Genomic DNA, 12,842 nt, shown 5'->3' with positions numbered 1-12,842 from the left:
GTACCCTAGCTTCATTTAAGAAAAAAGTAGCCTTGTTAATTTATCTCTCTGCCTTCCTTTTGGTGCATTTGAACACTTACTTAGCCATAGATGAGGATTTATTTTTATGTTTTGAGACAGAATCTTGCTCTGTCACCCAGACTGGAGTGCAGTGATGTGCTCACAGCTCACTGCAGCCTCCTCCTCCTGGGCTCAAGCCGTCCTCCCACCTAAGGCTCGTGAGTAGCTGGGACTTCAGGCACGTGCCACCACTCCCAGCTAATTTTTATTTTTATTTTTTGTAGAGATGGAGTTTCATTTTGTTGCCCAGGCTGGTCTTTTAACTCCTCAAGCGATCATCCCACTTTTGCCTCCCAGAGTGCTGAGATTACAGGCATGCTCACTGCCTGCCATAGATGAGGATTTTAAGGAAAAGTTTATTTCTCAGTAAAACTCCAGTAGCTGAGACTTTAACAGTTTGCTCTAACAAAGAAAAGGTTCTCAACTACCCTAGTTGAATAAGATGTTTTCCGGATAATGAAGAACTTGCTAAAAATAAGATGTAAAAATCTTTAGGCTCTAGTTAGGGATGGGAAAAGGCTAGGCGGTAAAATATTTTAGGCTTTGTGGCTCACAGGCAATATCCTTGACATATTCTTTTTTTTTTTTTTTTTTAATAGCCTCTTAAAGATACAGAAATCATTCTTCTCTGAGGAGTCAGGAGAGGTCCCCCATGCAACAGCGGGCTGCACGCAGGCTGTAGTCTGCAGACCACATCCCTCGGTGCTTGTTATGACCAGGGCTCCTTGGAGCACTGGCTGGTCCTCAAGCAGAGTAGGGAAAATATGAGGAGGCTGGAGCTTCCTGTAGTGCCCAGAAGTAAGGAAAAGTTGGAGACAAAGGGAAGGATGGGGTGTACCAAAAAGATCCAGTGGTCACCTTGACAGAGCTCCCAGTGGACAAGGATGGAACCATTTGAGCCATAAAATATATGATGATGGCTTTGGATTACAGCCCAGAGAATAAACATCCATGAGTCCATAAGTGTATACATGACTGAATAAAATAAATAAGGGGAGGAGAGGTGACCAATCTTCCTTACCAAATTCTAAATAACAAGTGTAGAAGAAACAAGGGAAATAGAAAATCACCTTCCAGACATCACAGTATTAATTGCTGTAGGCAAGATGCACTGACAAATGCAAAAAACTGGTGCGCAAGACCTGAAGGAGAAACAGGGTAGTTGCATCACCCTCAAAGTTTCTTCCTCCCATATTACTAATTACTGGAGGGTTTGTAAGCTGTGTCTACAGACTCTAGCACTCATCCCTCCAGCTTACTTCCCTTCCCTGTGGGCCAGCACTGCTCTCGAGGAATAGAGTATGATAAGGGAAAGGTGGGCCTGCAGTGGTTTGGTGACGCCTAGTGGGAGCCACCTGGCCCACAGAATCAAAGGTCACCTCACCAGGAGTAGGCCATGTGCCCTGCTGTGCAAGCAGGACAGTTCACCCCCCTAGAATTCTCTAGCTCCTTCCCAGGCAGCCACAACCTTGGTCTAATCCTGAGAAGACATTGGGCCACCCAGATTGAGAGACATTCTGCAAAGTGACTGACCAGCACTCTTCAAAAGTATCAATGTTAAGAAACACAAGGGAAGATGAGAAACTGTCAGACTGGAGGAGATGAGGGTCACGTGGTGATTAAATGCAACATTGGTACCTTGGAGTGAATCCTGAAAAGGAAAAACGACTTCAGTGAGAAAACAGTAAAATCTGAGTAAAGCCTGAAGTCCAGTTCATCTCATTGTTACCAGCATTACTATCCTAGTTTTGATCAGTGTACCGTGGTACTGTATGATGTTAACATTAGTGGAAGCTGGGCGAAGGGTGTGTGTGAACTCTCTGTATTGTCTCTCTAACTCCACTGTAAATCTAATTTATTTCAAAGGAAACAACAACTTCTTATCCTGGATGGATCATCAGCTTTATCTCAAGCATTATTTTATTATCCCACGCACCCATTTGTATGTAGAGGAGAATTTATTGATTCACTACTTAAAGTTTATTTTGGAATGTACATGTTTTTAATATTATTTATCTCTCTTTTCAGGGGAGACACCACCTGCTGCAGAAGTTTCCTCATTTTTCGTGATCCTGTGTGTGTGCAGTTTAATAATATTAATAGTGTTAATTGCAAACTGTGTATCCTGCTGTAAGGACCCAGAAATAGACTTTAAGGTGAGCACAGAGGGTAGGAACATTTAAAATGGTCTGATATGTTTTTCAGTAGAATAACTAGGTATCAGTCCTTTGGGAGCAGAGATCAGATTTTTTTCTTCTGATGGCTAAATAGTAAATATTTTCTGCCTTAGTGAATAGTAAATATTGTTAGCCATACAGTTTCCAAAACAGCAGCTCATCTCTGCCAGGACAGACACTGTTAAAAAATGGTCTTGGCTTTGTGCCAGTAAGATTTTCTTTGCACAAATAGGAGGTCTGGATTTGGTGCACCAGCTGTAGTTTGCTGTGCCTCCATCATTGACAGTAACCACTTGCCTGTGGTAAGTTTAGGTTTTTGCTGAGTGAGGAGTGGAATGTGATGATTGAATTCACTCTCCATAAGGCCTATGAGGAAGAGCAGGTTGGTTGTTCCCCTCCACGCCCAAACTTCTATAGGCTGGTAAATTTGTGGTCATTGAGATTACTGAGGCAAAGGGATCCCCCAGTGTGTTTTGTGAAAGAAGAAGGGAGGAGAAGGCTGCGGATTGTAAAGTCCTGGCCAGGAAGGGTAATAGAGAAGATCTGGTTGTAGCAGCAGACAGTAGAGTCTACCAGTGAACCAGCCGGGAAAGCCTCTGGAACTTACTGCATGCCTGCTGGAGTGCATTCGGGCTCTGTAAATACTTGTTATAAGGAATACAGCGTGCAGAGAAAATGATTCTTAATGTCGAGCTCCGCTGACTGCACAGGGCTGGCTCAGGAGTCTGGAGGGCCAGTGGTTCAAACTGGGGGAAAAAGAAGGTCGTCTCCTGGCTAAAGCCTTGTTTTCCCTGGACATGTTGCCCTGGTCTTTAGAACCTCATAGCTGTTTTTATGTGCTGTCTTTATCACGAGCCTTCTGGTAGCCCTGGGGACACAGAGATGTGCTGTTTTCTTGGGTCAGCACTGGCCATATACACACAGAAGGCTGAGAACGCAGGAGAGCAGTTGGAAAAGACTAATGTAGATCAGTCCCTTTAGAAGATTTTGCTCCAGACCTGTAGAGTTTTACTCACAACATCAGTAACTATGCCTTAGAACCTCCACAGACACTGCTGTGGGCAGCTGCTGATGCACTAACATAGGGGCACAATTGTAGGTAGATAGTTTGTGGCGCTTGCCTGTGAGTCTTGCTGAGGGACTTTGCACAGAAACCTGGCCATTTCAGGACAAAGATAAAGCCTGATCAGTGTTGCTGATACCGAAATCTAGTCCCCGTCTCACATTTCATGATGCCTTATTCTTGCCTTAGATCATGCGAAGCTTTTTGAATCTCAGGATTGAATGCCAGGAGTTCACTGTGAGAGCCGGGAATCTGTATTGTTACCAAGCTTTCCCTGGCGATGCTGGTGCAGGGGCCGCAGTGTGTTAGAGGACTCTCCAGCTCTAGAGTCTGTGTGACTGCATAAGCGTTATTTCCATCTGTGGTTTGCTGATTTTCTCTAGATTTATAGATGTGCAGTTTTACAGCTGTTGGTCTGTGGAAGTCATTTTGCAGACCAGGAAGCTACAGTCTGGTAACACAGGTGGCTTGCCCACGTTCATCCAGATAGCCAGTGGCATAACTTTAAAAGTGACCCAGGCTTATCTCATTTTTCTTCTTTTCTTTTTTCAGACAGGGTATCTCACTGTCACCCAGGCTGGAGTGCAGTGGCACGATCACACTTTACTGTAGCCTCAACCTCCCAGGCTCAGGCAATCCTCCCACCTTAGCCTTGCCAGTAGCTAAGTTTACTGTAGGCATATGCCATTGTGCCAGGCTAATTTTTGTATATTTTGTAGAGACAGGGTTTCACTGTGTTGCCCAGGCTGGTCTTGAATTCCTGAGCTCAAGTGCTTTTCCCGTCTCTGCCTCCCAAAGTGCTAGGATTACAGGCGTGAGCCACTGTGCCTGGCCATTTTTCTTATATTTATGCTGCATTACCTGTCTGAATCTTTAGAATCATCTGTTGGTATATCTAATGGTATGTCATGCTGCTGCCAAATTTTGAATGGCAGTATTTGAAGGTAGGAGTGATGGACAGAATCATTTAGGAATCTATTTAGGAATATCCAAAAGGAAAATTAACGAATTTCCTCTGTTCAAAAATACCCTCACAGATTGAAGTGACAGTACCTCATTTTTCTTGCTCCCAACTCTGTCAATACAAATAGCAGTAATGTCCTTTAATCCATTGGAGAACATATATGAGAATAATGTCTTCTCACATGCATGTGGAAACATAAGTGTTAGAGAAATCTACCATTATAACTTAGTTTCTTTCTTGTATTGGATGGGGGCTAAGGAGAGATGGTAGAAAAGAAAAATGAAAAGAAAGATGTTTGTAGACCATTCAGTGCAGAACAGTCTTGTTCACTGATCTGTTCCCAGCTTCTGTTATGGTGCCTGGAGAGGTAACATGTTAATTATCTGAACAGATGACTTGATGAATGACTTGATAATCGGCCGTGTCTATGGTAAATTAACTTGGACATCAAGGTATACTGGTTCACCAGAATGGTGACAGGAAGAGTTGCGATAGCTTCCCGGCAAACGTCGTTTAAAAGGTTTCCACAGCTTTATAGGTGCATCCTCTTTTTTGTTGTTGTTGTTGTTGTTGTTGTTTGTTGAGACAGGGTCTTGCTCTGTCATCCAGCCTTGACCTCCTAGGCTTAAGCAATCTTTCCCCCTCAGCCTCCCGAGTAACTGGGACTACTCTAGTAGTTCCATGCCTCCATGCCTGGCAAATTTTTTAAAATTATTATTTGTAGAAACAAGGACTTGCCGTGTTGCCCAGGGCTGGTCTAGAGCTCTTGGGCTCAAATGATCCACCTGCCTTAGCCTCCCAGAGTGCTGGGATTACAGCGTGAGCCACTGTGCCTGCCACATCCTCAGTTGTAAAGTTTTCATCTTTGGAAAGCCAGACGTGCTTAAGTTAATTACACTTATGCACTGCACAGTTTTTTAGTGACCTTTGTGATTCGGATCATGATGATTTTTCTAGCTAATTTAGTAACGTTTCCATTGTCACTCTTTTCAGAGAAATAGGACCCACTTAATATCTTTTCTGAGTCTTAACATTTATTTTGATAGAAATCACATTTCAATTAGAAATGCATATACAACTTAAAAATGATTTTTTTTGATTCAGTATGCAAAGAATCATGTCATGAAAGTACATAATAATTTTAAAAGAATTGCTTGACCAGGCACGGTGGCTCATACCTGTAATCCTAACACTTCGGGAGACTGAGGTGGGAGGTTTGTTTGAGCTCAGGAGTTTGAGACCAGCCTGGGCAACATAGGGAGACTCCACTTCTACAGAAAAAAATCAAAAAATTAACTGGGCGTGGTGGTGGGTGCCTATGGGCCCAGCTACTGAGGAGGCTGAGGTAGGAGGCTTGCTTGGGCCCTAGAGGTCCAGGCTGCAGTGAGCCATGATTGTGCCACTGTGCTCCAGCCTGGGCAACAGAGCAAATCCTTGTCTCAAAAAAATAAAATAAAATAAAATTTTAAGCCTAAAAGAGTATGTTCATGTAAATTCCATTGCATTTAACTTCAAACTATCAGTTTAAAAAATTACATAAAATATGTATAATTTATTTTCCTGTCTTATGTATTCTGCTGTTTGGAGTCAGAGAACACAATTACATGTGCTTTTTACTTGACATTAAGTACAAATAGGAAAAAAAAATTGTGGCAGCAAGTTTCAAATGAGTGCATAAATATGTTCCTATTCTAAGTGTAGCCAGTGGTTTTGAATGCTTGCTTTCTTTCATTTTAGGAATTTGAAGATAATTTTGATGATGAGATAGATTTCACACCACCAGCAGAAGATACTCCCTCTGTTCAGTCCCCAGCAGAGGTCTTCACACTTTCAGTACCAAATATTTCACTACCAGCTCCCTCACAATTCCAGCCTTCTGTAGGTAAGACTGTACAACCTAATGCCATGTTTTCATGAATTATTTCTGAGATGTGAGTATAGGAGCCTTGCTGTCATAAAAACGGCACTGCCCATCTTCTCTTTGGTTTGTTTCTCTTCCTTCTGCTCCCAGTGAAGCTGAGTTCTAGTGGTCAGGCCCATTGCATTCCTGCAATAGCTTTGTCTTCTCCTTTCTGGACCCTGGGTCTAGTATGAAAAGAAAATGGATCTCCTTGATGCATTGACATTGAACACCTTGACAAAACTCCTGGGCTCTGTTCTGGAGCTGGTTTCTCTGCTAGTTCAGGCCACAGCTCACCTTGCTGAGTAGGACTTTGCTGGCTTCCACTGGGATACCTTGCATTTGGGGAGGAGAGGAACGCTTGGATAAGTTAATCAGATTGACTTTTCTAACCTTCAGATAGAGGTTTGATTCTATGTTAATTGATGTCTTGTTAAAAAATAGAATGTAGCTAGTGGTTCAAGAAGTAGGGTTTTCTGAGATTGCCACAAGAAGACTGTGTAAGTCTGTAGGTTCTAGGACCACCTTTTCTGGTGTGACACACACTGTGGGCTCTACTTAGGGCAGAATAAACCCCCAAACTGATGACACCATTGCAGACAGGCACGACTACAAGTAAGAGCCAGATGGAACGTGACATAGCTGGTGCATTCCATTTAAATATTTGTAAAGTAAGGTATATTTAATATTTATAAATTTTCCAACACTAAAAAAAAAAAAAAAACTCCTGTAGTTTTTAGCTTTAATTTCTGTGAATAACAATATCCTACTCCAACCAAAATAATGAAGTTTAAAAGGAGGTCTAACATATTCTTGAGATAACTTAAGTGTGCCTACTATAAATCAAAATATTTTATCCTTGCCTATTTGATAATTTGCTTTCCTTTGTACTTAAAAAAAACCTTGAGAGACTTCTCCAAGCTTTTACAGGCCCATAGTCTATAACCCATGGATTAATTTCAAGTAACAGAGTTCTAACTCAGATCAGCCTAAGTGGGAAAGGGAATTTTCCAACACATAGATCCTGACCACAGGAAGGGCAGGGGTTCAGCTGACCTTGGAGACAGCTAGAACCAGGGCCTGGAACACCATCAGCATTTTAATTCATTTCTGATTTTCTCTTCTCTTTTCGTATCTGCTGAATCTCTCAGGCAGCTTCTCTGCTCAGTAGGAAGGTTGACTGCCAGCAGCTCCACGCCCATTCCCTTGTAGTTTTATAACCACAGAGGAAAGGAGCTTCTTTCTCTCTTTCTTTGGACCAGAAAGAAAACCCTTTGGAGGGACATTCTGGTTGGCTTCAACTGAGTCACAGGATGCAGAGCCATCACTGGGCAGGAAGGTGGGGACAGACTGACAGTTTATCTTCAGGATCTACTGGGGATGGATGGGAGCACAGTCAGATGCGGGCAGGAGAGAAATCATGGTGACCTGGGCAGCCATTGTAATTTTGTTTATATACACACCCCTTTCTGTTTTACTGAAGCCCTGTACCCTAATATTCCTCTTCAAAGGAAGAAATTATTTTAAATTTCTCTGCATAGAATACTCAGAATATTTTTATCATCTTGGGATATGAGAGGCCTTTCCAAGCATGCACCAAATCCAGAATCCATAAAGGAACATATTGCCAAATCTGATTTACAAAATGAAATATTCTGTATAGAAAAAGACACCACACACAAATTGACAGAGTCACAAAAAAATACTTGTAAACTACAAACAGGATTAAAAACAGTTACATATCAAGAGTACAAACAAATGTGTGAGAAAAAGTAACACGCTACTGGAATAAATAATCTGAGGACCTGAAAGGAGAAACTCAAATGGCCAATAAACATAGTAACCTTGTTATTAATTAAAGAAAGCAGACTTAAGCTGATAGCAGATAAGTAAAGACAGAAGAAATGACAGCAGTTAGTGATTGGTGAGCATGTGGAGAGTCACTGGCACTGTCATCCACTATGATCAGTGCAGCTCTAAATTGCTGAAGATGTTCTTTCTGGAGGGGCAGTCTGGCAACAAGTATCAAAATATGAGACATGTTTGCTCTTGATCCAGCAATTCCACTTTTAGTAATTTGTCTTTAGGAACTAATTGGGTAAGTGTGCAAATATGTGTGTACAAAGGAATTTATTGCAGTGTTGTTTGGCAGGGTGAGATGGAAACAGATTAAATGTCTGTCAATATGTGCTTTGCTAAATTATAGTAAATCGATACAATGGAGATTTATGTGTTCCTATAAAAGGATCAAGGTGAACTATATTTGACTATGAAAGATATTTGTGATATATTACATGAAAAAGATATGCCACATACTCACAAGAAAGTCTACAAGTTCTACCAGGTTTTTTCTTTTTTTCTATTTTTAAAATTTATTTTATTTTTTGCATAGATAGTATATTCACTTGGTTCAAAAACCGTAACATTAAAAACGTATATCTACTGAAAAGTTTCTCTGTGGCATTTGAATCTGATCTGTTTTCCACCGCTGGCTTCCCTAGGTAACAGCTGCACTTTTGGCTCTTGTTTTTTCATATATCTTTCTAATATTTGTTGATGTTGGTATCTCCCCTCACTCCTATTTACATTTACTTTAATTTTTAATTTTTTTGTTTTTTTAAAGACTTTTTATAGAGAAGTTTGAGGTTCACAGCAAAATTTAGAGGAAGGTAGGTAGATATGTCTATACCCCCACCCACACACATGCATAGTCCCCTAGCCTTTTTTTTTACTCAAAGGTGTCATGGTAAATTCATTATTCTGCATCTTGCTTTTTTTTCACTTAACCAATGTACCTTGGAGATCTTTCCATATCATTAAAGTGAATGTATTTTTGCTTCTAGGTTCGTACTATGTAAATTTTATGGCTTTAGCACAGTTTATTTAAACAGCCCCCTGTTGATGGATATTTGGCTTGTTTTTAATCTTATGCAGAAACAAATAAAGCTTGTATCTGTGGTATTTTGCAGGTGGTTGTTGTACTGGTATCTGTAGAATACATTTTTTAAAGTGGGTCAAAGAATGCATGTGTTTATAATTTTGATGGGTCTTGCCAGCTTACCCTCTGCAGGAGTTGTACTAATTTATATTCCTGCCAGTTGGGTATCTAATGGTAAATGCCATTGCTTTTGAAGCTAAATTGGAATCAATTCTAACTAGATTGTTATAAATTTAGGATGTTAACTATAATCTCCATGGTAACCACTAAAAAATTTGCAGAAAAGGAAATGAAGAGAGAATCAAAATGGTACACTGAAAAAAAAATCAATCACACATATACAAAAAAGGATTTTTTGATGAACAGGGTTCCTAATTTTAATATAGTAAATTTTATAGTTTTTTTTAGAGTTTGAAATTTAAGTCCTTTTTAGAGTCAGGACTTTTTGTGGTCTTTAGAAATTCTTATTCTGTGATCAAAATAATACCTTTTAAAAAATATTTTAAGCTTTTGCTTTGACATTTAGATCTAAAACACATCTTGAGTTGATTTTTGAGGATGGTGTTAGAAGGAATCCAACTTCAGCTTTCCTTATAGATTGCTATGGTTTTTCAGCTTCATTCATTCACTGATCCTTCCTTTTCTCTCTACCTCCGTATGTGTGTGGGTCTATTTTAGGCTTTCTATTCTCTGTCATTAATTTGTGTATTTCTTGTCCCAGTACCACTCTTTTAATCATAATAATGTCATAATAACATGAACTGTAAATATTTTCTCAAATTCTGTATGTTCTCTTTCATTCCCTTGATAGTGTCCTTTGATGCATAAAAGTTTTCCATTTTAATTTTGAAGAAGTCTAGTTTATCTGTTTTTTACTTTTGTTGCTTGTGCATATTTAAGAAACTATTGCCAAATCCCTGGTCATGAAGATTTCTCCCTATGTTGTCTTCTATGAGTTTTTTAGTTTTAGCTCTTGCTCTTTGATCCATTTTGAATTAATTCTTTTATATGGTGTGAGATTGGGATCCGCCTTAGTTCTTTTATATGTGGATATCCAGTTGTCTCAGTTAATGGTGTTTCAGAGACTGCTCTTTTCCTGTTGAATTGTCTTGCCACCCGTTTTGAAAATCAGTTTACCATATTTGTTTGGGTTTATTTTGGACTCTTGGCTGTATCCCATTGATCTGTATGTCTATCCCTATGCAGGTGCCACACCATTTTGTTTACTGTAGCTTTTGTTTTATAGTAAGTTTTGAAACGAAGATGTGTGAGAGTCTTCTTTTTCTTTTTCAAATTTTTTTTGCCTATTTGAGATTCCTTACAATTCCAACTAAGTGTAAGGATCAGCCTTCCTATTTCTGTAAAACAGGCCATTGGGATTCTGATAGGGTTTTTTGTTGTTGTTGTTGTTGTTGTTTTTTAAGTCCAGTCAAGTGAACCAGCGGCAGTAGAGAAGGAACAAAATAATCTGTAATGGTTGTAATTAAGGAATTATTTTTTTGATGTGCCATTTTGATTCCCTTCTCTTTCCCTTTGGATTATATTTTTAGACGTTTTCTTAGTGATTACAGTGATTACAATTAACATCCCAAATTGGTAATACTTTTGAATTGATAGCAGCTTAGTTTCAACAGCACACAAAATCTGCTTCTATACAGCTCAGTCCCATCCCTTTATGTTCTTGTCACAAATTACATCTTTATACATTTTGTGCCTATTAACACAGTTATAATTTTTTAATGCATTCATATTTTAAATTGTATAGCAAATAAAAAGAGGAGCTAGACACCAATAATGCAGGCATGATGGCACTTACCTATAGTCCCGGTTACTTGGGAGGCTGAGGCAGGAGAATCGCTTGAGCCTGGCAGGCTAAGGTTGCAGTGAGCCAAGATAGCACCACTGCACCCCAGCCTGGGTGACAGGGCAAGACTCTGCCTCAAAAAAAAAAGAAAAGAAAAAATATTAATTTAAAAAAATAACGTCTTGTCTAATAATTAGTCTAATGTCCATTTTCTCACTGATAGTTTCTGTTCATTCGTTTTTACCTGTGAATGGGCCACATTTTTATTTCTTTCCATGTTTCATAATTTTTGTTGAAAACTGGACATTTTGAATAATAGGTGCAAAAGAGAAATAGTAGAAAAGAAAGAAAATAAAAAATATTCTCTAGGTTTTTGCAGATTTGCTCTGCTAGGGCACTCCTTCAACAAACACCTAGCCAGGCCATTTACAACTCTTCCTTAGCCTTCACTTCCTTCTTTTGTTGGGCCTGAAGACCAGCCCCAGCTGAAAGCCTGTGTTCTTCCCCAGCCTTTCTGAGCACACATCCTGCCCTGAGCATGCACATGGCTATCTAGGTTCTCATCTACACAGGAGCTTTCCAAAGCCTCCTTCTCCCGCAAAATCTTACTCCCCAGCTTTTCTGCCAAAGCTTTCCGCTTGTGTACTGTTGGCCTCAACTGTTAGTTTTTGCCGTAGATGGCAGTAGCTTGTTCTCATTTGCCTTTTGTTGTTTTTGAGGAATATGTGACCACTCCATCCTCATAGAATTGTGAGTTATGTGAAACAAAGAGAAGCACTTGTGGCAGTCCTTCAGGGCAACCCCAGTTAGGTCAAGGTAAACTTAGTTCCTTGGGAATAAGGCCCACTGTGCTCCCCCTGGATCCTGATACCCACCTGGGAATACAAGTCATCTTTAAGACTGGCTACACTGAGGAGGGAGACTGGGGAAGTAGGGTAAGTTAAAGCCACAAACTTTAAGGGAGACTGGGGAAGTAGGGTAAGTTAAAGCCACAAAGATATTCTGTCCTGTGTCAGTGGACTTTCTCCTGGTTTGCTTTAGTTGCTGAATACCTTTAATCGTCTTCTGGAGTTTTTATAAGGTTAACACTGGCAGTTTAAAAAAAGTCTCTTAGTGTTTCTTGAAAGAGACAGCCACCAGAGGAGGTGTCTCTGCTCCACCTTTCCACTGCTGTCCCTTTTCTTTGGTCAGTTAATTCGATAGATGTGCAGTTGGATGGTGCCAGAACAATTGGCTATTCATTGACAGGCAAGAGAACTTTGATCGATGCCTTGTACCATATGTAAAAATTAACTCAAAATGCACATAAACCTAAATGTAGAACCTAAAAGTATAAAACTTTTAGAAGAAACTCTTTATATTTAGTTAGACAAAGATTTGTTAGAAAGGACACCAAAAGCATCATTCACAAAAGGAAATACTTATACATTGGACCTTATCAAAAGTAAAAGCTTTTTGGAAATTAAAATAAAAAATTTAAGTTTAAAGTGTTTTGGAAGACATTGTTCTTCCAAACATTGTTCTTTTGACAAGAGAATGAAAAGTCAAGCCATGGATTGGGAGAAAACGTTTGCAAATTATTTATTTGTTAAAGGACTTGGTTTCAGAAGATAGAACTTTCAAAACTCAGTAATAAGAAACAGTCCAGGCTGGGCGCGGTGGCTCACGTCTGTAATCCCAGCACTTTGGGAGGCCAAGGCGGGTGGATCACGAGGTCAAGAGATTGAGACCATCCTGGTCAACATGGTGAAACTCCATCTCTACTAAAAATACAAAAAATTAACTGGGCATGGTGGCGCGTGCCTGTAATCCCAGCTACTCAGGAGGCTGAGGCAGGAGAATTGCCTGAACCCAGGAGGCGGAGGTTGCGGTGAGCCGAGATCGCGCCATTGCACTCCAGCCTGGGTAACAAGAGCGAAACTCTGTCTCAAAAAAA

General features: G+C 40.0%; 1 protein-coding gene across 3 annotated transcripts in view; it reads left to right on the top strand.

Annotated features, from left to right (window-relative positions):
- Nucleotides 1–12,842, top strand: part of LMTK2 (lemur tyrosine kinase 2) — a 96,732-nt gene that overhangs the window by 27,085 nt on the left and 56,805 nt on the right. For all 3 annotated transcript variants that reach the window (XM_064376438.1, XM_064376440.1, XM_064376439.1), the window contains exons 2-3: nucleotides 2,089–2,216; nucleotides 6,002–6,146. In XM_064376438.1, the coding sequence (XP_064232508.1) occupies nucleotides 2,089–2,216; nucleotides 6,002–6,146 (273 nt within the window). The remainder of the gene's footprint in view (nucleotides 1–2,088; nucleotides 2,217–6,001; nucleotides 6,147–12,842) is intronic.

The sequence above is a fragment of the Aotus nancymaae genome, unplaced genomic scaffold (assembly GCF_030222135.1).
Source record: "Aotus nancymaae isolate 86718 unplaced genomic scaffold, 86718_ANA_hifiasm-v0.15.2.pri h1tg000015l_0, whole genome shotgun sequence".
NCBI lineage: Eukaryota > Metazoa > Chordata > Mammalia > Primates > Aotidae > Aotus > Aotus nancymaae.
This window is presented reverse-complemented; position numbering and strand designations above follow the sequence as displayed.